Genomic DNA, 23818 nt, shown 5'->3' with positions numbered 1-23818 from the left:
AATTGTGCATCTACTTTCCTCATGGAAAATGGAAATAGTAGTGCCAATTCTGAAACCTGGCAGATTCCCATTTGATCCTTCTAGTTAAGGGCCTATATCGTGAATGTCTCATTTATGCAAACTTATGGAATGTATGGTAATCAAGCGCTTGAGTTATATTTTAGAAAGAGTGGTGATAAAGTGTTTTATTAGAGTGGATTTTGGAAGGGTGAAATGACATTAGATTCAGTTTTAGGTTTGGAAGATGATATTCGTAAAGCACAATTAAATAAAGATGTTGTAATAGCAGTATTTCTTGATACTGAAAAGGGAAATGATATGGAAGAAAGGACTTTTGATTAAATTAGGAGTGAGGGGGACATTGTATTATTTTTCTGGGTTTTTTATTTGGACAGACTGTGCAAGTACCGGTCGGCATGTTATGTTTGTGTTTCTATGAGATGGAGAATGGGATCCCACAAGGCAGTATTTGTAGCCCTTCATTATTTAATATTATGATTAATGATATTTTCTCTGAGATGGGAAAATGGGATACCCTGGGTAAATCACAATATACAGATGACGTAGCTTTATAGATTAGAGGTATTAATTGCAATTTGCAATTTACAGTGAATAGGTAAAACAGTGGACAGATTGATGAGGATTTTAAGCTTTCAGTCGTTAACACACTGCGTGGTTTACAAACAGCATTAATAGACTTGCACTCGATTTTAAATTATATAATTAATATCTTGAGGAAGTGTCAGTGGTAAGATTTCTCATTATGTGGATGGTTAATAAGCTAATGTGGAAGCACCTATCAGTAAAATAATTGATAAATGTAAAGGAGCTTTAAATCTCCTCAGACATCTATGTGGGTATTCTTTGGTGCAACATGAAAATCTTTGTTGACCAATTATATTTGTTTAATTTCATCTGTTCTTGATTATGTCTTTGTGGCCTGTGGATCAGCTTCATCTTCAAATTAAAAATGTTTGTTTGTGATACAATTACAGACTTTAAGATTGTGTTCTGGTGCGGTAATGTTGTCTCCTGTTTTGGCTTTACTGATTGCAATGGGACAATTGCCCTCAAAGTAACAGAGGTTCAAGTTGATGTCAACATACTGGATTAATTTGTGGGGGCAAAGAAATGATCATCCTGTTAAAGGTGTGCTGGAGGACGGTTGGGGACATCACAAGAAGAGTGTTTTTTGTTTTGGGTGGCTGGGTTCTTACCATGCTGGGAATATGGGTGTATTTGATGATACAATATGTCCCACTGTAGCTTTCTCTGTAACCCCATCTTGTTTTTTCCAATGACTTCAGTTGATTTTAGGTTACACGATTGGATTCGGTTCTGCCTGAGAGTCTGTTGGTTCATCAGTATATTACTGAAATTTATTATCATACAGTAACCATTTTTACAGATGAATCAAAAGATAAGTTAACTGGGGATGTTGGTGTGGCTGTTTTTGTGTGCCTGAATTGCAGGTAATGATAAAGAAATGACTTATAGCCATTTATCAGCATATGAAGCAGAATTCTTTCCGAACAGTATGGGCTTACAGTGGCTAGAGGAAATTGGACCTTATAATTTGCTCAGAATACATTTCGGTTTTGATGAGTCTTAAACAGGTCATTCTGGCAGTAGGTCAGATTGACTGTTGGAAACTTGTCAAACGGTATTTCATATATAAAGTTTGATTTATATGTCTGCACATTATGGGCCCTGCACATCACACTGTTGAGGGAAATGATGATGTTGACTGTGTAGCACCAAAAGCTGTTAAATGTTAAGCTGTGGATATAGACCTTCCACTTAGCAAATTAGAAGCTAAAGGGCTGGTAGTGTTAAGAATTAGGGGCTTATGGCAAGACGTAGGATAATGGACATAAGGACAGACACCTTTACAGAATACATAAACCCGTTGGGTTTATAGAAGAAGGGCTTAAAACAAGGGAAGGAATGATATTGACTCGACTTAGAAATGTCCACACTGTGCTTAATTATGCCTTGTAACTAATTGGAAAACTTAATTCTGTGTTGTGTACATTTTGTCATTATGAAACTGTTGAAACACATACTATTTCAATGTGAAGCATACAAGGCTGAACAAAAATCAAATGCAGTCTTCAGTACAATCTTTGCGAGGGTAGATAGTTTTCAGATAAAAACTATTAAATTATGGGACTGACTTTAAATCAATTCATAGTTTGAGCTGGAAAAGGCATGTAATAATTGTGTTAAACCTAAGGAAATGACATATAGGGTAGCAAAGGTGAGTGGGATGTTGGATTATTGGGATGCTCTTAAAATCCAACAAAAGGCAACGAAAAAAGCCACAAGAATGGTCAAGACGAAATATGAGGGCAAACTGGCCAATAATATAAATCAGGATACGAAAAGTTTAGTTTTCAGTTACATGAAGAGTGAAAGGGAGATGAGAGTTGATACGGGACCACTGGAAAATGATGCTGGTGAAGTAGTAATGGGGGACAAAGAAATGGCAGATGAACTTAATGAACAATCTTCACTGTCTTTTCCGGTCAGCACCGCCCGCACTTGTCCCATTTAACCTGTCTCATTACGGGTGGACTTTAGGACCTGGGGGACCTCAGGACCTGCCGCCCGCAACTGGTGCTGAATCCCCGGTGTTTCTGTTTGGTTGACGGATGCGGTGAACGAGTTAAAATTAATCGATCGATAATTCTCATCTCGTGTATAATTCTCTAAATGGAAAGAACCTACTCGCATTTTCTGTCTATACCCCCCATAATTTTGTAAACCTCTATCAAATCTCCCCTCATTCTTCTACGCTTCAAGGAATAAAGTCCTAACCTGTTCAATCTTTCCCTGTAACTCAACTCCTGAAGACCTGGCAACATCCTAGTAAATCTCTGCACTCTTTCAATCTCTCCAACCTCTCCAAGGATACCTCATGTCTGAACTTTCTGAACTAACCTCCCATGTGGGACCTTGTCAAAGGCCTTACTGAAGTTCATGTAGACAACATCCACAGCCTTTCCTTCACCTACTTTGTTGGTAACCTCCTCGAAAACTCTTCAAGATTCATTAAATACGATCTACCATGCACAAAGCCATACTGACTGTCCTTAATCAGCCCTTGGCTGTCCAAATACTTGTAAATCCGATCTCTCTGAACATCTGACAATAACTTACATACTGCTGATGTCAGGCTCACTGGCCTGTAATTACCTGGTTTACTATTGGAGCATTTTTTAAACAATGGAATAACAAGAGCTACCCTCCAATCCTCCGGCACTGCACCCGTGGCTGAGGACATTTTAAATATTTCTGTCAGGGCCCCTGCAATTTCTACTCTAGTCTCTCTCAAGGTCCGAGGAAATATCAAGTCAGGCCCGGGGGATTTATCTACCTTTATTCACTGTAAGGCAGCAAGCATCTCCTCCTCTTTAATCTACAAATGTTCCATGACACTACTGCTTGTTTCCCTTCCTTCCATATACACTATGCCAGTTTCCTGAGTAAATACTGATGCAAAAAAACTGTTTAAGATCTCCCCCATCTCGTAAGGCCCCACACATAGACGACCACTCTGATCTTCTAGGGGACCAATTTTGTCCCTTACTGTCCTTTTACTCTTAATATACTTGTAGAAACCCTTCAGGTTTTCCTTCACATTATCTGCCAAAGCCACCTCATGTCTGTTTTCCTTCCTGATTTCCTTCATTAGTATTTTCTTACGTTTTCTATACTCTTTAAGTAACTCATTTGCTCTTTGTTGCCTATACCTGCAAAACACTTCTCCCTTTTTCTTAACCAGATTGCCAATATCCCTTGAAAACCAAGGTTCCCTATGCCTGTTAACTTTGTCTTTAATCCTGGCAGGAAAATGCAAACTCTGCACTCTCAAAATTTCACATTTGGAGGCCTTCCACTTACTGAACACATCCTTGTCAGGAAAAAAAAACTTACCCCAATCCACTCTTCCTAGATCTTTTTTCATTTCCACAAAATTAGCCCTTCTGCTATTTAGAACCTCAACTCGAGGACCAGGCCTATCCTTATCCATAATTAACTTGAAACTGATGACATTATGGTCACTGGACCCAAAATGTTCGCCTACACATACTTCTGTCACCTGACCTGTCTGGTTTCCTAATAGGAGATCAAGTATTGCATCCTCTCTCGTAGGTACCTCTATATATTGATTTAGAAAACTTTTTAAAGTTTCTAGCCCTATTACATTTTGGGAGTCCCAGTCAATATGTGGAAAGTTAAAATTCCCTACTATTACAACTTACTGTTTCTTACATTAGTCTACTATCTTTATACAGATTTGCTCCTCCAATTCTCTCTGACTATTGGGCGGTCTATAATGCACCCCTATTAGTGTGGTCACACCTTTCCCGTTCCTCAGCTCCACCCATATGGCCTCTGTAGACAAGCCCTCCGGTCTGTCCTGTCTACACACAGCTGTGATATTTTCCCTGACTAGTAATGCCCCTCCTCCCCCTTTCATCCCTCCCCCTCTATCACGTCTGAAACAACGAATATTTCTATCATGTATAAACCTTAGGTGGGAGGTTATCTTTTTGTATTAATGTATTAAAAATAAATTATAAATTCTACCAATGAGAATTACAAATTCTCTTACTAAAGGATTCATATTCAAAATACTATCCAACTAATCAGATTCTTGCATATATTGAAACAGATAATTATTTTTGTAAAAAATTTCTAACCTGAAGATATTGCAGTAAGTGTGTATGAGAGAGAGAATATTTGCTAATTAACTCTTCAAAAGTCATCAATCGACCATCACAAAATAAATGAAAATAAAAATAAATAAATCTGCAAAAAGAAAAACAGATCCCCTTAATCAGTAAAAATTAAACAAGATTGGGAGAGAGAACTTAATATGACCTTTGTTAATGAAGATGGTCAATTCTTCTTTGATATGTGCCAATCAGTGTTTAATTCAATTTAAAATTGTTCACTTACTATTTAACAAAGGAGAGACTATCCAAAATATTTCCTAACATAGACAATTATTGCGATAGGTGTAAAACTGAAGTAGCCACTTTTTCACATATGTTCTGGTCATGTTCTTCATTAAAAATTTTTTTAGAAATCTTTTTTTACTACAATTTCTAAAGTTCTGAAAATTAATTTACAACCTAATGTACAAACCTTTGATTTCTGTCTATACATGCAGTCCTCGCATGACCTTTATCCTCCTCCACCTCACTATCTGCTCTAACACTCTGGTTCCCCTCCCTCTGCAAATCTAGTTTAACCCCCTCCACCGCCCCCCCACCCCCCACCCCCGAGCAGCACTGGCAAATCTACCCGCAAGGATGTTAGTCCCCCTCCAGTTCAGGGGCAAACCGTCCCGTCGGAACAGGCCCCACCTTCCCGGGAACAAACCCCAATTGTCCAGAAACATGAAGCCCTCCCTCCTGCACCATCTCCTTAGCCGCGTATTTAGCTGCACTCTCCGCACATTTATATTTACAGGGACTTTACTCCTGACGCCGGTCCCGGGACCCGACCCGTTTACAGACCCGGAGCGGAACCGGAGCAGATTCTCAGCCACTGGTTTACATTCACAGTCCGGAAGAAAGGATAAAGTTTCCCCGTGAATTTATTCCCAGTGAATGTGTGGAGACGGGACTTGGTCTCCGCGTTGTAAAATGAAACTGTCCCGGACTCGTAACTGAGATAAACTCCCACCCTCCCGGGGATGGGACCGGCAGCGAGACGGGACTCGGGGGAGGGGATACCGAACACGTCATAATCCCGATGTAACACGTCACCAACCCGCTCGATGACCCAGAATCCGGTCTCCGGACTCAGACTGAACAATCCCTTCCTCTCCACAGACTCTGCGGCGACTCCCAGACTCCAGACCCGATTCCCCGTCACCTCCACCTCCCAGTAATGTCTCCCCGATGTGAATCCCTCCGATCCCAGCACACAAGCCCGGTTTGTGAATCTCTTCCCGGTGTCAGGGAGATTCCTCCAGGTCCCGGTCCGTCTCACACTCTTCCGATCCTCAGACACCTCGAGATACGGATGCGCCGTTTCCACATCCAGGGTGACAGAGACTGGGGGGAGAAGCAGAGAATTAGAGAGTCCCCGGGGATCGGGGGGAGACTCGGGCAGCGCGGCCCCGGGGATCGGGGGGAGACTCGGACAGCGCGGCCCCGGGTATCGGAGGGAGACTCGGGCAGCACGGCCCCGGGGATCGGGGGGAGACTCGGGCAGCGCGGCCCCGGGGATCGGGGGGAGACTCGGGCAGCACGGCCCCGGGGATCGGGGGGAGACGTGGGCAGCGCGGCCCCGGAGATCGGGGGGGAGACTCGGGCGGCGCGGCCCCGGGGATCGGGGGGGAGACTCGGGCAGCGCGGCCCCGGGGATCTGGGGGGAGACTCGGGCGGCGCGGCCCCGGGGATCGGGGGGAGACTCGGGCGGCGCGGCCCCGGGGATCGGGGGGAGACTCGGGCAGCGCGGCCCCGGGGATCGGGGGGAGACTCGGGCAGCGCGGCCCCGGGGATCGGGGGGAGACTCGGACAACGCGGCCCCGGGGATCGGGGGGAGACTCGGGCAGCGCGGCCCCGGGGATCGGGGGGAGACTCGGGCAGCGCGGCCCCGGGGATCGGGGGGAGACTCGGACAGCGCGGCCCCGATTATCGGGGGGAGACTCGGGCAGCGGGGCCCCGGGGATCAGGGGGAGACTCGGGAGCGCAGCCCCAGGGATCGGGGGGAGACTCGGGCAGCGCGGCCCCGCGGATCGGGGGGGAGACTCGGACAGCGCGGCCCCGAGGATCGGAGGGGAGTCTCGGGCAGCGCGTCCCCGGGGATCGGGGGGAGACTCGGGCAGCGCGGCCCCCGAGGATCGGAGGGGAGACTCGGGCAGCGCGGCCCCGAGGATCGGAGGGGAGACTCGGGCAGCGCGGCCCCGAGGATCGGAGGGGAGACTCGGACAGCGCGGCCCCGGGGATCGGAGGGGAGACTCGGACAGCGCGGCCCCGGGGATCGGGGGGACATTCGGGCAGCGCGGCCCCGGAGATCGGGGGAGGAGGGGAGATTGGGCCGGCGCTGACCCGGGGACGGGGATCGGGGGGGATTTCCGCTGGACGGAGAGCAGAGAGACCCCTGGCCCTTGACTCCTCAGACAGGGGAAACATCCTCCCTCACTCCAGCCTGTTGACTCCTGAAAGAATTTTGTGTTTCCATGAGATCTCTTCTCATTCTACGAAACTGGGAACAGAGAACATAGAACAGTACAGCACAGGAACAGGCCCGTCATACAATGTTCACATTCATTTGTGAGTGTGAAGTGGGGCAGTGTGATGGTTTGAGACAGTAAAGGAGGTGATAATGGGAACCAGTAGGGGAGAGATGAATGGCAGATAGAACCAGGAGGGGGAGGGGTGGAAAGAATGTGGGTGAACTGTGTGTGTAGACGTAATGAGAAGCTGGAGGGGGCAAAGATGGCAGATGAGGATGACTTTGTCCCCTTTCCCACAACCCCATCCCCCGCAGCCCCTCATTAGGACAGGGGATGAATTTGCAGGAACCCTTAAGCAACACAGGTCTTGAAGTGTTTCAGTCTGAACCGTGGACTGTTTATTCTCTTCCATAGAAACTTCCCGGACTGAAGTTCCCCCAGCAATTTGTGTGTGTTACTCTGATTTAAATATACTCAATTATTTGGCCTCCACAGCTGCCTGTGGCAGATTCACTATCCTGTGGATAAAGGAATTCCTTCTCATCTCTGTCCTAAATGGACATCCCTATAGTCGGAGGCTGTGCTTACCGTTCTCGACCCACCCACATCCTCCCAACATCAACTCTCTCCAGTCAGGTGTCAGAGAGATCTGGCGAGACCCTTCATCAGGACCTGTGCAGCTTGGAATACCAGCATCTGCAGATTTTCTCCTGCTTGATTTTTAAAGCAGAAGTTAATAAGTAAACTTCTTGATCAGTCAGAGTCTCAAAAGTTATGGGGAGGAGGCGGGAGAATAGGGTTGAGAGGGATAATAAAGCAGCCATTCTTCTAAACTCCGATGTGTACAGGCCCAGAACCATCAAACACTCCTCATATGTTAACTCTTTCATTCCCAGAATTATTCTTGTGAATCTTCTGAACCCCCTCCAATGCCAGTACATGTTTTCCGATAGAAGGGACCCAAAACTGCTCACAATACTCCAAGTGTGGTCTGACCAATGCCTTATTAAAACCTCAGAATTACATCCTTGCTCTTGTACTCTAATCCTCTCGAAATGAAAGCAAACATTGAGTTTGCCAATCTTACCACTGACACAAACTGCAAGTTAACCTTCAGGGAATCCTGCACAAGGACACCCATGTCCCTTTGCACCTCTGATTTTTGAATTTCGCCCTGTTTACAGAATTGTCTATGCCTTTATTCCTTCGACCAAAGTCATACCTGCCTAAGTTTGTACCTGTCAAACTCTACCTGTGCTACAAGATCCTTATTACGTATACTGGTGCATTCAAATAAGACCATAAGACAAAGCAGCAGAAGCCGGCCATTCGGCCCTTCGAATCTGCTCCACCATTTGATCATGAGCTGATCCATTCTCCCATTTAGTCCCACTCCCCCACCTTCTCACCATGACCTATGATGCCCTGGCTACTCACATACCTATCAATCTCTGTCTTAAATACACCCAATGACCTGGCCTCCACTGCCGCAAGAAATTCACAGATTCACCACCCTCTGGCTAAAAAAATTTCTTCACATCTCCATTCTGAATGGGCGCCCTTCAATCCTTAAGTCATGCTCTCTGGTACTAGACTCCCCCACCATGGGAAACAACTTGGCCACATCCACTCTGTCTATGCCTTTTAACATTCAAAATGTTTCTGTGAACTTCCCCCTCATTCTTCTAAACTCCACGGAGTACAGTCCAAGAGCGGTCAAATGTTCCTCATATCTTAACCCTCTCATTCCAGGAATCATTCTAGTGAATCTTCTCTGAACCCTCTCTAATGTCAGAACATCCTTTCTTAAATAAGGAGCCCAAAACTTCACACAGTATTCCAAGTGAAGTCTTAGCAGTGCCTTATCGAGCATCAACATCACATCCCTGCTCCTCTACTCTATTCATCTAGAAATGAATGCCAACATTGCATTCGCCTTCTTCACCACCGACTCAACCTGGAGGATAACCTTAAGGGTATCCTGCACGAGCACTCCCAAGTCCCATTGCATCTCAGAACTTTGAGTTTTCTCTCCATTTAAATAATAGTCTGCCCGTTTATTTCTTCTACCAACATGCATAACCATACACTTTTCAACATTGTATTTCTTTTGCCACTTCTTTGACCATTCTCATAATCTATCCAAGTCTCTCTGCAAACTCTCTGTTTCCTCAGCACTACCGTCCCCTCCACCTATCTTTGTATCATCAGCAAACTTAGCCACAAAGCCATCTATTCCATAATCCAAATCATTGATATACAACGTAAAAAGAAGCGGCCCCAACACGGACCTCTGTGGAACACCACTGGTAACTGGCTGCCAACCAGAATGGAATCCCTTTATTCCCACTCTCTGTTTCCTGTCAATCAGCCAACACTCTATCCACATATGTAACTTTCCCGTAATTCCATGGGCTCTTATCTTGTTTAGCGACCTCATGTGAGGCACCTTGTCAAAGGCCTTCTGAAAATCCAAATACACAACATCCACTGCATCTCCCTTGTCTAGCCTACTTGTAATCTCCTCAAATAATTTCAATGGGTTTGTCAGGCAGGATATTCCTTTAAGGAAACCATGCTGAGTTTGTCCTATCTTGTCATATGCCTCCAGGTACTCGGTAACCTCATCCTTGACAATTGACTCCAGCAACTTCCCAACCATTTCTCAAGCTAACAGGTCTATAATTTACTTTTTGCTTCCTTGCCCCTTTCTTTAATACCAGAGTGGCATTTACAATCTTCCACTAATCCAGAACCATGCCAGAATCTATTGACTTTTGAAAGATCATTGCTAATGCCTCCGCGATCTCCACAGCTACTTCCTTCAAAACACAAGGGTGCATTCCATCTGGTCCTGGAGATTTATCTACCCTGAGACTATTCAGCTTCCTGAGTACTTTCTCTGTCGTAATTGTGACTGCGCACACTTCTCTTCCCTGACACCCTTGAGTGTCCGGTATACTGCTGATATCTTCCTCAGTGAGGACTGATGCGAATACTCGTTCAGTTCCTCAGCCATCTCCTTATCTCCCATTACAATTTCTCCAGCATCATTTTCTATCTGTCCTATATCCACTCTCACCCATTTTTTACTCTTTATATACTTGAAAATGCTTTTAGTATCTTCTTTGATATTATTTGCTAGCTTTCTTTCATAGTTCATCTTTTCCCTCTTAATGGCCTTCTTAGTTTCCTTTTGTAAGCTTTTAAAAACTTCCCAATCCTCTGTCTTCCCACTAATTTTTGTTTCCTTGAATGCCCTCTCCTTTGCTTTTATTTTGGCTTTCACTTCTCTTGTCAGCCATGGTCGCAACCTTTTTCCATTCGAAAATTTCTTCCTTTTTGGAATATATCTGTCTTGCACATTCCTCACTTCTCGCATAAACTCCAGCCACTGCTGCTCTGCCGTCCTCCCGCTAGTGTCCCTTTCCAGTCAAATTTGGCCAGTTCCTCTCTCGTGCCACTGTAATTTCCTTTACTCCACTGCAATACCGACACATCGGATTTCGGCTTTTCTTTCTCAAATTTCACAGTGAACTCAATCATGTTACGATCACTGCCTCCTAACATCTCCTTCACCTCAATCTCTCTAATCACCTCTGGGTCATTACACAATATCCAATCCAGTACCTCTGATCCCCTAGTGGGCTCAACAACAAGCTGTTCTGAAAAGCCATCTCGTAGACATTCTACAAATTCTCTCTCTTGAGATCCAGTGTCGACCTGATTTTCACAATCCACTCGCATATTAAAATCCCCCACAATTATCATAACACTGCCCTTCTAGCAAACCTTTTCTATTTCCTGTTGTAATTTGTAGTCCACCTCACTGCAGCTGTTAGGAGGCCTGTAGATAACTGCCATCAGGGTCCTTTTACCCCTGCTATTTCTCAGCTCAACCCAGAAAGATTCTTCCGATCCTATGTCACCTCTTTCCAATGATTTAATATCATTTCTTACCAATAAAGCCACGCCACCCCATCTGCCTACCTGCCTATCCTTCCGATACACCGTGTATCCTGGGACATTCAGCTCTTGCAGACATGCATCCTTTAGCCACGTCTCAGTGATGGCCACAAAATTATACCTGCCAATCTGTAGCTGTACGACAAGATCATCCACCTTATTCCTTATGCTGTGTGTATTTAAGTATAACACCTTAGGCCCAGTATTTGGTACTTTTTGTTTTGATTGCACTGCAACTCATCCCAGTGGCTGCAAATTTGCCCCATCACCTGCCTGTCCTTCCTGACATCTTTACTGCTCTCTATCTTAGATTTATTTCCGTTTTCCTCCTCCTCCACTCTATCATTCCGGTTTCCCATCCCCCTGCCAAATGAGTTTAAACCCTCCCTAACAGCTCTATTAAACATTCCCGCTATGGTTCAGGTGTAACCCGTCCTTTTTGAACAGGTAATACTTCCCCCTGAAGAGATACCAATGATCCAAGAATCTGAAGCCCTGCCCCCTGCACTAGTCTGTCAGCCACGCATTCATCAGCCTGATCCTACTATTCTTGCCCTCGCTAGCACGTGGCACAGGTAGCAATCCTGAGATTACTACCCTGGAGGTCCTGCTTCTCAGCTTCATTCCTAACTCCTGGAAATCTCTCTTCAGGATCTCCTCCCTTTTCCTCTCTATGTCATTGGTACCAACATGTACCAAGACAGCTGGCTGCTCGCTCTCTCCCTTCAGGATATTCTGGACCCAATGCCGAGACATCCCGTACCCTGGCACCTGGGAGGCAGCACACCATGCGGGTATCTCTACCAGGCTCACAGAATCTCCTGTTTGTTCCCCTGACTATGGAATCCCCTATGACTACCGCATTCCTCTTCTCCCTCCTTCCCTCCTGCACAACAGCGCCAGGCTCAGTGCCAGAGACCCGGTCACCGTGGCCGTCCCCTGTCAGGTCATCCCCCTCAACAGCATCCGAAACGATATACTTGTTGCTGAGGGGGGCAGCCACAGGGGTGCTCTCCACTATCCGGGCATTTCCCTTCCCTCTCCTGACAGTCACCCAGTTTTCTGACCCCTGTAGCCTAGGGATGACTACCTCTCTGTAGCTCCTGTCTATCACCTCTTCATTTTCTCTAATAAGCAGTAGGTCATCAAGCTGCAGCTCCAGATCCCTAACACGGTCTCCGAGGAGCTGAATCTCGGTTCACCTGGTGCAGATGTGGCTATCAGGGAGGCTGGAGGTCTCCCAGGATTCCCACATCTGACACCCTGAACAAAGCACTGACCCTGCAGACATGCTACCTAATTCTACAGGAATGAAACAAAGAAAGATAGGTCTACTCACCCACTTACTTCGCCAAATACACAAACTTTTTAAACCATTGGCTAATGTGCCCTACTGTTCCCCCGTCTGTCCGGGCCGATTTGCCAAGGGGAGAAAAAGAGTCGGTGCCTCGCTCTCGCCTCTTCCCGTTACCGCCTAAACCCGTTGAGCCAAAGCCCTACACCCTGCTGCCACCCACTCCGCTGCCCGCTGTATAGGGTGGTCATCTTTTTAAACTCTCCACGCCGTCCTGCGCAGTCTCGCCGTTCTTGTACGCAAAGTTGTTTTTTTTTTAAAAACTGCCTTCCTTCAGAATTTAGCTCCCACGCCGCCCTTCTTGTCCCAATCTAAAAAAACACCTTCAGTCCTGTATTCATCAGCCTATTCCACACTGTCCACATGAAATTCAGCAAGGCCTTTGATGTCGATGATAGACCACACTTGGAGCGTTGTCTGCATTTCCGGTTCCCAAATATGGGGAGGATGTCATTACACTGGACAGGAGGCTTCAGGAGGATGTTACCAGGCCTGGGGGCTTGGGTTAAAAGCAGAGAGTGGATAAGATAGATAGATACTTTATTCATCCCCATGGGGAAATTCAACATTTTTTCCAATGTCTCATACACTTATTGTAGCAAAACTAATTACATACAATACTTAACTTAGTAAAAATATGATATGCATCTAAAATCACCCTCTCAAAAAGCATTAATAATAGCTTTTAAAAAGTTCTTAAGTAGTTTACTTAAATACATTGAGTCCTAACCCTGGCACTTTAACATATCTTACTCCTGGCAGTTGAATTGTAAAGCCAAATGGCATTGGGGAGTATTGATCTCCTCATCCTGTCTGAGGAGCATTGCATCGATAGCAACCTGTCGCTGAAACTGCTTCTCTGTCTCTGGATGGTGGTATGTAGAGGATGTTCAGGGTTTTCCATAATTGACCGTAGCCTACTCAGCGCCCTTCGCTCTGCTACCGATGTTATACTCTCCAGTACTTTGCCCACGACAGAGCCCGCCGTCCTTACCAGCTTATTAAGACGTGAGGCGTCCCTCTTCTTAATGCTGACTCCCCAACACGCCACCACAAAGAAGAGGGCGCTCTCCACAACTGACCTATAGAACATCTTCAGCATCTCACTACAAACATTGAATGACGCCAACCTTCTAAGGAAGTACAGTCGACTCTGTGCCTTCCTGCACAAGGCATCTGTGTTGGCAGACCAGTCTAGCTTCTCATCTAACTGTACTCCCAGATACTTGTAGGTCTTAACCTGCTCCACACATTCTCCATTAATGATCACTGGCTCCATATGAGGCCTAGATCTCCTAAAGTCCACCACCATCTCCTTGGTCTTGGTGATATTGAGATGCAGGTAGTTTGAGTTGCACCATATCACAAAGTCCTGTATCAGTTTCCTATACTCTTCCTCCTGTCCATTCCTGACACACCCCACTATGGCCGTGTCATCAGCGAACTTCTGCACATGGCAGGCTATTCAGCTGTACTGTAGGATGTTCAGGTATGACCCGTTATCGAGGTAAATAATTCATAAGGAGCTTAAATAACGTTTGTTTTTCCAAGAAATGGGAGTACAGAACCAGAGGCCTCAGATTGAAAGTGAGATGGGAAATTTTTCTGAGTGGTCTATCGGGTAATATTCTCATGGAGAGGGAGGTTGGTAAATGGAATTTGACCTCAGACGCTGTAGAAACAGGTAAAAATAAAATATTTTAAAATAAATTTGGGCAGGTGCACAGAAGGGAAATGGTTAAAGGTTAAACACACACAAGAACTTTTTAAAAGCTATTATAAATGCTTTTTGAGAGAGTGATTTAGATGCATATCATATTTTGACTGAGTTAAGTATTGGTTGTAATTAGTTTTGCTACAATAAGTGTATGGGACATTGGAAAAAAATGTTGAATTTCCCCATGGGGATGAATAAAGTATCTATCTATCTAAAAATGGGCCATGCTCAAGAAGACATCTTAGTCTTGCAGATTGATGAAGTGGGCCGTGAGTTCAACATCCATCAAACCCTCCCAGATCATCCTCCTGAGGAATCTCACCCCGGAGTCTGTCTGTGAAGTGTTGATGTGACGTCACGTCAGAGGGCAGCTCAGTGCCACAGAACAGACAGACTGGGTAAGGACGGCAGATTTCAATCCTAAATGGGAATTTGTGCCTACTTCTGTGGCCGTGTGTCACACTCTGATAGTATATCGTGTGTGTGTGTGTGTGTGTGTGTGTGTGTGTGTGTGTGTGTGTGTGTGTGTGTGTGTGTGTGTGTGTGTGTGTGTGTGTGTGTGTGTGTCTGTTGATTGTGGTAAATATTCGTCTGGTGTGTATACACATTGAAGGAGAGTGTGCATATTGAAGAATTTGTATGTTACAGTGTGTCATCACATGTCTGGTGTGTGTTGACAATGTGTCACATGTGATTGAGTTGTTTAAATGAATAAATGACTGTCTCTGAAGAGATTGGTTTCCAGGTTACTGAGGGAAATAACAACGTACATTGCTGAGGCTCTGACTACAATCTGCCAGTCCTTCCTGTGTATGTGTGTGAGGGAGCTTTGCCAGGCCGTTTATGCTGTGTGTGCTTCTCCCGAGATGAAATCTTGACCCATGTCAATGCTTGTTGGTGTGTCCGAGCTCATTCTCACAATGCTTTGATGTAGTGGTCTGATCACCATAAGACATAGGAGCAGAATTAGGCCATTTGCCCATCGAGTCTGCTCCGCCATTCAATCATGGCTGATCCTTTTGTTCCCTCCTCAGCCCCACTCCCTTCTCCCCGTAACCTTTGATACTGTGTCCAATCTAGAACCTATCAAGCTCTGCCTTAAATGCACACAATAAGTTCCACAAATTCACCAGCTGCTGGCTCAGATTTGTTCACATGTGCTTTAAATAGATGCCCCTCTAATTTGAGGCTGTGCCCTGTTGTCCTAAACTCCACCACCATGGGAAACATCCTTTCCACATCTACTCTGTCCAGGACTTCCAACATTCGAAAGGTTTCAATGAGATCCCCCCTCATCTTTCTAAATTCTATCGAGTACAGACACAGAACTATCAAACGTTCCTCGTATGATAACCCTTTCATTCCCGGATACATCCTTATGAAATGAACCTTCTGCAATGCCAGCACATCTTTTCTTAGATGAGGAGCCTAAAACTGTTCACAATACTCAAGGTGAGGCCTCACCAGTGCCTTATAAATCCTCAGCATCACATCCCTGCTCTTGGATTGAATGCTATCTAAACCCCTTGAATTGAATACTAACATTGGATTTGCCTTCCTCACCATTGACTCTACCTGCAAGTTAACCTTTAGTGTGTTCTGCAGAATTACTGCTAAGTCCATTTTCATCTCAGCATTTTGGGTTTTCTCCCCATTTGAAAATAAAATCTGCACATTATTTCTACGACCAAAGTGCATGGCCATGCATTTTCCAACATTGTATATCATTTGCCACTTTCTTTCCCATTCTCCTCATTCAAGTCCTTGTCCAGCCTAACTGTTTCCTCAACACTACCGGCCCCTCCACCAATCTTTGTATCATATGCAAACTTGGAAACAAAGCCATCTACTCCAGGACAACAGGGTATGACTTCAGGATTGAAGGACTTCCTTTTAGAACTGAGATGCGGAGACATTACTTTAGTCAGTGTGTGGAAAATCTGTGGAATTTGTTGCCACAAGTGGCTGTTAAGGCCAATTCATATTTAAGTCAGAGAGGATAGGGTCTTGATTAGCCAGGGCATCAAAGGGTATAGGGTGAAAGCAGGGGAGTGGGGATGACTGGAAGAATTGGATCTGCCCATGACTGAATGGTGGAGCAGACTCGATGGGCCAAATGGCCTATTTCTGCTCCTATATCTTATGGTCTATTCCATCAGCGAGATCCTGATATACAGCATAAAATGAAGGTGTCCTAATGCTGACCCCTGTGGAACATGAGTCACTGGCAGCCAACCAGAAAAGGATCCCTTTACTCTCATTCGCTGTTTCCTGCCAATCAGCCAATGTTCTAACCATGCCTGTAACTTTTCTGTAATACCCTGGCCTCTTAACCTGGTTACTACCTTCATGTGTGGCACCTTGTCAAAGGCCCTCTGAGATTCCAAATATACAACATCCACTGCATCCCCTTCATCTATCCTGCTTGTAATCTCCTCAAAGAATCCAACAGGTTTGTCAGGCAGGATATTCCCTTAACGAAGCCATGCTGACTTGTCCTATCTTGTCCAGTGTCACCAAGTATTCCATAACCTCATACTTAACAGTTGAGTCCAATTTCTTCCCAACCACAGAGGTGAGGCGAACTGGTCTGTAATTTCCTTTGTGTTACCTTCCCTCTTACTTAAAGAGTAATTTTCCAGCCCTCTGGCACCATGCCAGGGTCCAATAATTTTTGGGAGATCATTTCAAATGCCTCCACAATGTCAAAACCTCTTTCAGAACACTAGGGTGCAGTTCATCTGGTCCGGGTGACTTATGTACCTTTAGGTCTTTCAGCTTTTTGAGCACCTTCTCCCTTGTAACAGTAACTGTACTCACTTCTCTTCCCTCACACTCTTCAACACCGGGCACAGTGCTAGTGTCTTCCACGGTGAAGACTGGTGCAAAATATTTGGTTTATCTGCCATCTCTTTATCCCGCGTTATTATATATCCGGCCTCATTTTCCAGCGGTCCTATATCCACTCTCATCTCTGTTATATTTTTTTACAATACTTGAAAAACAATTTGGTATTGTTTGCTAACTTGTTTTACAAAGACAGGTGTGTAAAAAGGGCCTGAAGGATCATTGGAGACCAGAGTCACCCCAACCACAAACTGTACCAGTTACTACCATCCGGGATACAGTACCGCAGCATAAAAGCCAGGAGCAACAGGCTCCGGGACAGCTTCTTCAACCAGGCCATCAGACTGATTAACTCGTGCTGACACAACTGTATTTCTATGTTACATTGACCAGCATGTTATACATATTATTCATCATAAATTACTATAAATTGCACATTTCACATTTACATGGAGACGTAACGTAAAGATTTTAATCCTCATGTATATGAAGATGTAAGTAATAAAGTCAATTTAAATCAATTTCTTGTTTATTTTTCCCATCCAATCATCCTTTCAGTTCCTCTCTGTAGATATTTACAAGCTTCCCAATCCTCTGTCTTCCTACTAATTTTTGTTTAGTTGTATGCCCTCTCTTTTGCCTTTACAATAACTTGTCTTCCCTTATCAGCCACGGTTTTACTATTTTGCCATTTTAGTATTTATTTATTTTTGGAGTACATCTATCCTTCACCTCTCACATTCTCCCAGAAACTGACACCATTTCTGCTCTTCTCTCATCCCTGCCAGCATCTCCTTCCAATTTACTTTGGCCAACTCCTCTCTCAGACCAATGTAATTTCTTTCACTCCTCTGAAATACTACAATGTCAGACTTTACTTTCTCCTTATCAAATTTCAAGTTGAACTCAGTCACGTTGTGAGCACTGCCTCCTAAGGTTTCTTTTAACTACTCACCTCTGGTTCAATACATAACACCCAATCCAGTAGAGCTGTTCCCCGAGTAGGCTCAACGACAAACTGCTCTAGAAAGCCATCACATTGCATTCAACAAACTCACTCTCTTGAGATCCTTTACCAACCTGATTTTCCCAATTGCCCTGCATGTTGAAATCTCCCGTGATTATCATAACATTGTCCTTTTCATCAACCTTTTCTATTTCCAGTTGTAATCTGTGGGCCTCAACCCACTGACTGTTGGGAGGCCTGTATATGACTGCTGTCAGTGTCATTTTTACTTATGCAGTTTCTTACCTCAATCCACAAAATTCAACATCTTCCAATCCTATGTCACATCTTGCTGCTGATTTACCAGCAGAGCCACGTCACCCCCTCACCCGACCTTCCTATACCACTGATACATTGTGTAACCTTGGACATTCAGCTCCCAACTACAACCATCCTTCAGCCACGATTCCGTGATACCTGACAATCGGTAATATTGCAACAAGATCATCCACCTTATTTCTCATACTCCATGCATTGAGATATAACACTTTGTGTACTGTATCTGCTACCCTTTTTAATTCTGCATCCCTAATGCACTGATACTCACCTTGCTGGCTGCAATTTTCTCCTCTCATCTGTCCGCCATATCTGACAGTCTGACTGCATGCTATCTTTGCATTTTACCATCAGTCCTATCCCTTCACTCCAGTTCCAACCCCGCACCCCACCAAATTAGTTGAAACCCTCCCCAACAGCTCTATCAAACCTCTCTGTGAGAATATTGTTCTCCCTCGGGTCGAGGTGCAACCCATCCCTTTTGAGCAGGTCATTCCTCCACCAGAACAGATCCCGATGATCCAAGAACCTGAATCCCTGTCCCCAGCACCATCTTCTCAGCCATGTTTATCTGTCAAATTATCCTGTTTCTACCCTCACCAGCAAGTGGCACAGGCAGCAATCCAGAAATTACAACCCTGGGGGTGCTGTTTCTGAGCTTTCTACCAAGCTAGCCAGATTCTTTTCAGGACCTCTTTGTTTTTACTTCCGATGTAATTGGTCCCAAAATGCAACAAGTTATCTGGCTGTTTTCCCTCCCTCTCTAAAATGCTGCAGACACGATCGGAGACATCCCTGACCTTGGCACATTCGGGTGTCCAATTCCCGTCCATATATTCTCCTGTCTGTCTCCTGACAATTGAGTCCCCTGTCCCTACTGCTCCCCTCTTCTGCCTCTAACAACAGTGAGAGTTGTGGTTCCAGAAGGGGGAAGACCTGTGTCAGTCAGAGTCTGCACTCACAGGGCACAGAGGACAATCCCTGTCACCACACTGATACTCGCTTTTATTCCCTACAATATCATCAAGTCAGTATTAAATTACCAGCTCCTGTGGTAGATTCAAACTCATGTCCTGGTGTGTTAGTGCAGTGTGTCTGGAATCAGGACACAGTGGTTCATCTGCCAGTCCCGTGTATTGGTTGTATTGTGACCCTGTGCTGGTGTGTTCAGGGGTCTGACATCTCCAGCTGACCATGTGACAGTGATGCCTCCCAGTCGGTGGGGTTGATGTGAAATAAACTTCAGTTCCCCTTCAGTCCATTATCACAGCCAATCCTTGCTTCAGCTTATAAATTAATTGTGTTTCATGAATAAGTAAAAATGAATCTTTGTAAGTTTTACCTCGGTTAATGGCATCAAGTGTTTCTCTCAGCACTGTGTTCGACAAATAGAAGCGATCGAATTTTTTAACCGGTAGGGCCTCATCTGTCACTGACAATTCCTGGACATCGTCACTGATTCTGTAAATATTAAACTGCTGGTGATAAACTGGAATTTTGAAGTATTTTACAAATCCATACAGGGTTTCAGTGAAGAGCATGTCCTACCTCCTCTTTCGATGAGCTTCCTCCTGAAATAAATAAAAGCACAAATCTGATTAGACTTGGACTTAATGTCCACATCCTGAATTTCATCCAAATCATTACAAGGTGTTGAAAATTCCCAGTCCCACAGTCACAAACACACACCAGCAATACAGAACCACGGGGTAAATTACAGGGAAAGTTTCTGAAATTCAGACCATTACTGAGAAGATGGAACTTACAGGAAAGACAGGACAGGCTGTGCATTACCATCTGGATAAAGCGTCAGAATGATAAAATTGAACAATTTAAGATTAGTGATGGATTTGATTGCGCGAAGGTGGAAAAAGTACCTCATTATGGCGAACACGAGAGGACACAGGTGCTTGGAAGTAGTACGGAGGAGATGTCGGGTAAGTGTTTTGGAATGGGTGGAATGAGCTGCCGGCAATGAAGGTGGAGGTGGATGCAATAGGGTCTTTCAAGAGACTCCCACACAGGTACATGGAGATTAGAAAAATAGAGAGCTATGTGTAACTCGAGGTAATTTCTAAAGTCAGTAGATGTTCGACACAGCATTGTGGGCCAAAGAGACTGTATTGTGCTGGAGGTTTTCTTTGTTTCCATGTTTCTATTTGTGGGGAGACCTTCAGTCAAAGATAAAATGCCAGGAGGTTTTAGTAAATCCCACAAGAAATTTCGTGAGGAGAATGTGGAACTCAGTGCCACAGGAGTGGTTGAAATGGAACAGCAGAGATTGAATGTAATGGGGAGGCTGGATAAACACGTGAGGGGCCAGGGATTTCGGGGCATTGTTGCTGGGTGCGGTGAGTAGGTGGCAGGAGGTTTGTGCAGAGGGGAAATTGATAGAAGATGGACTGAATGGCCTGCTCATGACAGAGAACGGGACACAATCCCATGTAAAAATAATTCGAAAAAGTAGAGACAGTGAAAGTTTCCGTAATCTGATGGAAACCGGATATGGAGGCTAAGTCTGATGTGTGGGTCACATTCTTTGTTCTCACTGATTGACAGAGAGACCCTCACACCCACCGCACCAGACACACTCACAGCCTGTGACTAGAACTGGGTGTTAATGGGAGTTTTAGAGGATATTTAATGTTCTAATTAAGGACACAATCAGCAGCTCTGTGTTATGATCAGAGTAAATCATTTCAGAGAAGATTGCATTCTGTCCTGGGATGTACAGAAGTTGTGGAAATCCAGTTTTTGGAAAACATCAACCCTGAATAGTTGCATCAATTGTCTGGTGAGAAACAGTTTACTGCCATTTGTAAATGCTGTGTGTAGGAGCAACACGTCTGTTTTCTGTCTGCGTTGTATTCTGTGTTATGTGTTTATTACGATAACCAGTCACGTGAGTGGGGACGTGGTAAAAGTGAAGGGAATAAGTTACGTATTCATACTTTGTTCTGTGTTGTTTTGATCCTGGGACTGGCAGATGCCATATCTTTTGTTGACCGATTAATTGCAGTTTAATTTATGATTAATAATGCTGAAATTTCATCGCTTAAATATTGTATGTTGCTGATAAAGGATCGAATATCTGTCTCCGACATTTTAGAATGTCATTAGCGGAGTGATCGGAGGTTTGTCATGCAAGGAGAACACTCTGTGTGAGGTCGCCAGCAGCGACAATTGATTAGTTAGAATTGGCCTCTGTGCTGTGTTTATTTCAAATATACCACTGTTCATTTAGTGCCCTTTGACAGAAACAAATTGAAATGTAATCCCTCACCTTGAGAAACATCACACTGTCTTTTTGATCCATCTGTTCCTTTAACTTAGTGATTTCCTCCTGAATAATCCTTATATTCTCTTGAATCTTAAGAAGATTTTTCTCCATTGGGTTGAGAATCCTCTTCTCTTCTTCCCTGAGATCCCTGAGTAAGCTCTGCTCTTTCTCAGTGATAATCTGGCGCAGTTCAGCAAACTGGGATGTGATGTGGGTCTGAACACTGTGTGACTGTTTCTGTCGAAGGAAAGGTGAAGATTAATATACTGCATTGCTGTGTTGTATTTCCTTATGACATTAAGGTGACCATTCGGCCCATTGGGGTCCATACTACTTCTGAGACATTCCCGTCAACCCCATTCCCTCACGTTTTCCTGAAACCTATTCCCCCCATTGACCCATTAACTCCCACCTGATTCACATATACCCTCCCCCACCTTCACAGGGTTAATTGTAATTAACCATTTAACCAGCATGTTCTTGGGATGTGTCTAAAACCGTCATGGCCACAGGGAGAGCATGGAAACTCCACACAGACAGCAGCAGAGGTCAGGATCGGACCCAGGTCACTGGAGCTGCGATTCTCGGCTATTCTGCATTAAATGGAGCAAAACTCGACAGTAATATCAGAAATTCCGCTCAGGAAGCCTCACCCGAACTCCGGAAATCTTCTCTTTCTGTTGCTGCTCTTTTTCCTGGAAGTCTGATTTCTTTTTTGTGAGAGAGTCTAAGGAAGATTTTAGCTGATCCTGGAAGTCAGAGAGTGAAGGAAATAGAAATAAAGATGCATCAAAAGAAACGGGTGATCAAACCCGATTATCACACAAAATGCCGGAGGAACTCAGTGAGTCAGGCAGCATCTATTCAGGGGAAATAAACAGTCGGTGTTTCGGGATGAGACCCTTCATTAGGACTGGGAAGGAATGGGACAGAAGCCAGAATAAAAAGGTTGGGAATGAGAACCAGCTGACAGCTGACGGGTGAGACAATGTGAGGGGTAGCGTGGGGGAGGGTGATGAAGTGAGAAGCTGAGAGGGGACATGTGGAAGAGGTAAAGAGTTGGAGAAGAAGGAATCTAATAGGAGAGGACAATCGACCATGGAGGAAACGGGAGGAACTGGGCTGTTTGCGTCCCTGAATGGTGACGAGGGAGGAGGTTAGGAGTCAGGTGATTCACTTGTCCCGCTTGCAGGTGTCAGTACCAGGAGGGAGATCAGTGGGGAGGAGCGAGTGGATAGATACAGGACGTAGAGCGCGATCCGTATGGAGAGCGGAGAGTTCGGGGTGCGGAGGTGGGCTGTGGGACGGAGAGATGCTAGAATCCCGTTGGAAATGGCAGAAGTAGCAAAGAATGATGTGTTGGTTATGGAAGCTCGTGTGATGATATGTAGGACAAAGGAAATATTTTAAGTTATGAACTAACGTTAGTTTTTACCATATAGTTTTTAACAGCTTCTTTAATCGGCCTGAAGCGGTGCTCTCGGTGTTCCTCCGCCACTGCACAGATCACACAGATCAGTGTCTTGTCCGTTTCACAAAACAGCTTCAGTTCTTCCTCATGTTCCTCACAGTGAAGTTTACTTTCCTTCCCTTTGGGATACAGGTTTAGATTTCGAGCTTTTTCAGCCAGATTTACTAAGGCCCGATTCACCCTGAGGGTGCGGTCAGCAAACACCGCTCTACATTCCGGGCAGGAGTTTCTCTCCTCCGTTTCCCAATACCGTGTGATACAAGAGCGACAGAAGTTGTGTCCACACTCTAGTATAACCGGATCGGTGAAGAAATCCAGGCAGATGGAACAAATTGCCTCCTCGGTTAAACTCTCGAGCTGTCCTTTCGAAGCCATGTTAACTCCCAGCACTTCCTGATTCAGAATGCTTTCGCGTTCCGGGAGTTGCTGATCCCCTGCAGTACCGCGATTGTCCACTACGCGCGCTGCAGTCTCCGGGAATGAACATTCTGCTGCTGGATGTGTTCAGTGGAAATTCTGGCCATTTCTATGTTTAGTGTGGGATCAAAAACACATTAAACGGGCAACAGATAAGAAAACGCGGCCATGGACTGTCTTAAGCCCGGCTACTAGCAGAGGAGGGTTGGCCGAATGGCTAGCATCCCCATCTCTTAAAAACCCAGTGCGACAAAAACGTCAGCTGAATCTCCAAAGGCCTCAT

The 23818-nt window shown here is 45.0% G+C and overlaps 1 protein-coding gene across 2 annotated transcripts; it reads right to left on the bottom strand.

The window, feature by feature from the left end:
- Positions 1-5325: 5325 nt before the first annotated feature.
- On the bottom strand, positions 5326-23503 carry LOC140720218 (E3 ubiquitin-protein ligase TRIM39-like). 2 transcript variants are annotated; one of them, XM_073035104.1, is made up of 4 exons: positions 23083-23503; positions 19916-19938; positions 19710-19828; positions 5326-6074 (listed from the first exon to the last, which is right to left on the bottom strand). In XM_073035104.1, the coding sequence occupies exons 1-4, from the start codon at positions 23491-23493 to the stop codon at positions 5524-5526; spliced, it is 1104 nt and encodes a 367-aa protein (XP_072891205.1). In that variant the 5' UTR covers positions 23494-23503; the 3' UTR covers positions 5326-5523. The 2 variants fall into 2 exon arrangements, with proteins under 2 accessions (XP_072891205.1, XP_072891206.1); XM_073035105.1 differs by lacking the exon at positions 23083-23503 and adding an exon at positions 21651-21736.
- Between the last annotated feature and the right edge of the window lie 315 nt (positions 23504-23818).

Source organism: Hemitrygon akajei, unplaced genomic scaffold, assembly GCF_048418815.1.
Source record: "Hemitrygon akajei unplaced genomic scaffold, sHemAka1.3 Scf000038, whole genome shotgun sequence".
Taxonomy (NCBI): Eukaryota; Metazoa; Chordata; class Chondrichthyes; order Myliobatiformes; family Dasyatidae; genus Hemitrygon; species Hemitrygon akajei.
The sequence above is the reverse complement of the archived record's forward strand: the minus strand, read 5'-3'. Positions and strand labels throughout refer to the sequence as shown.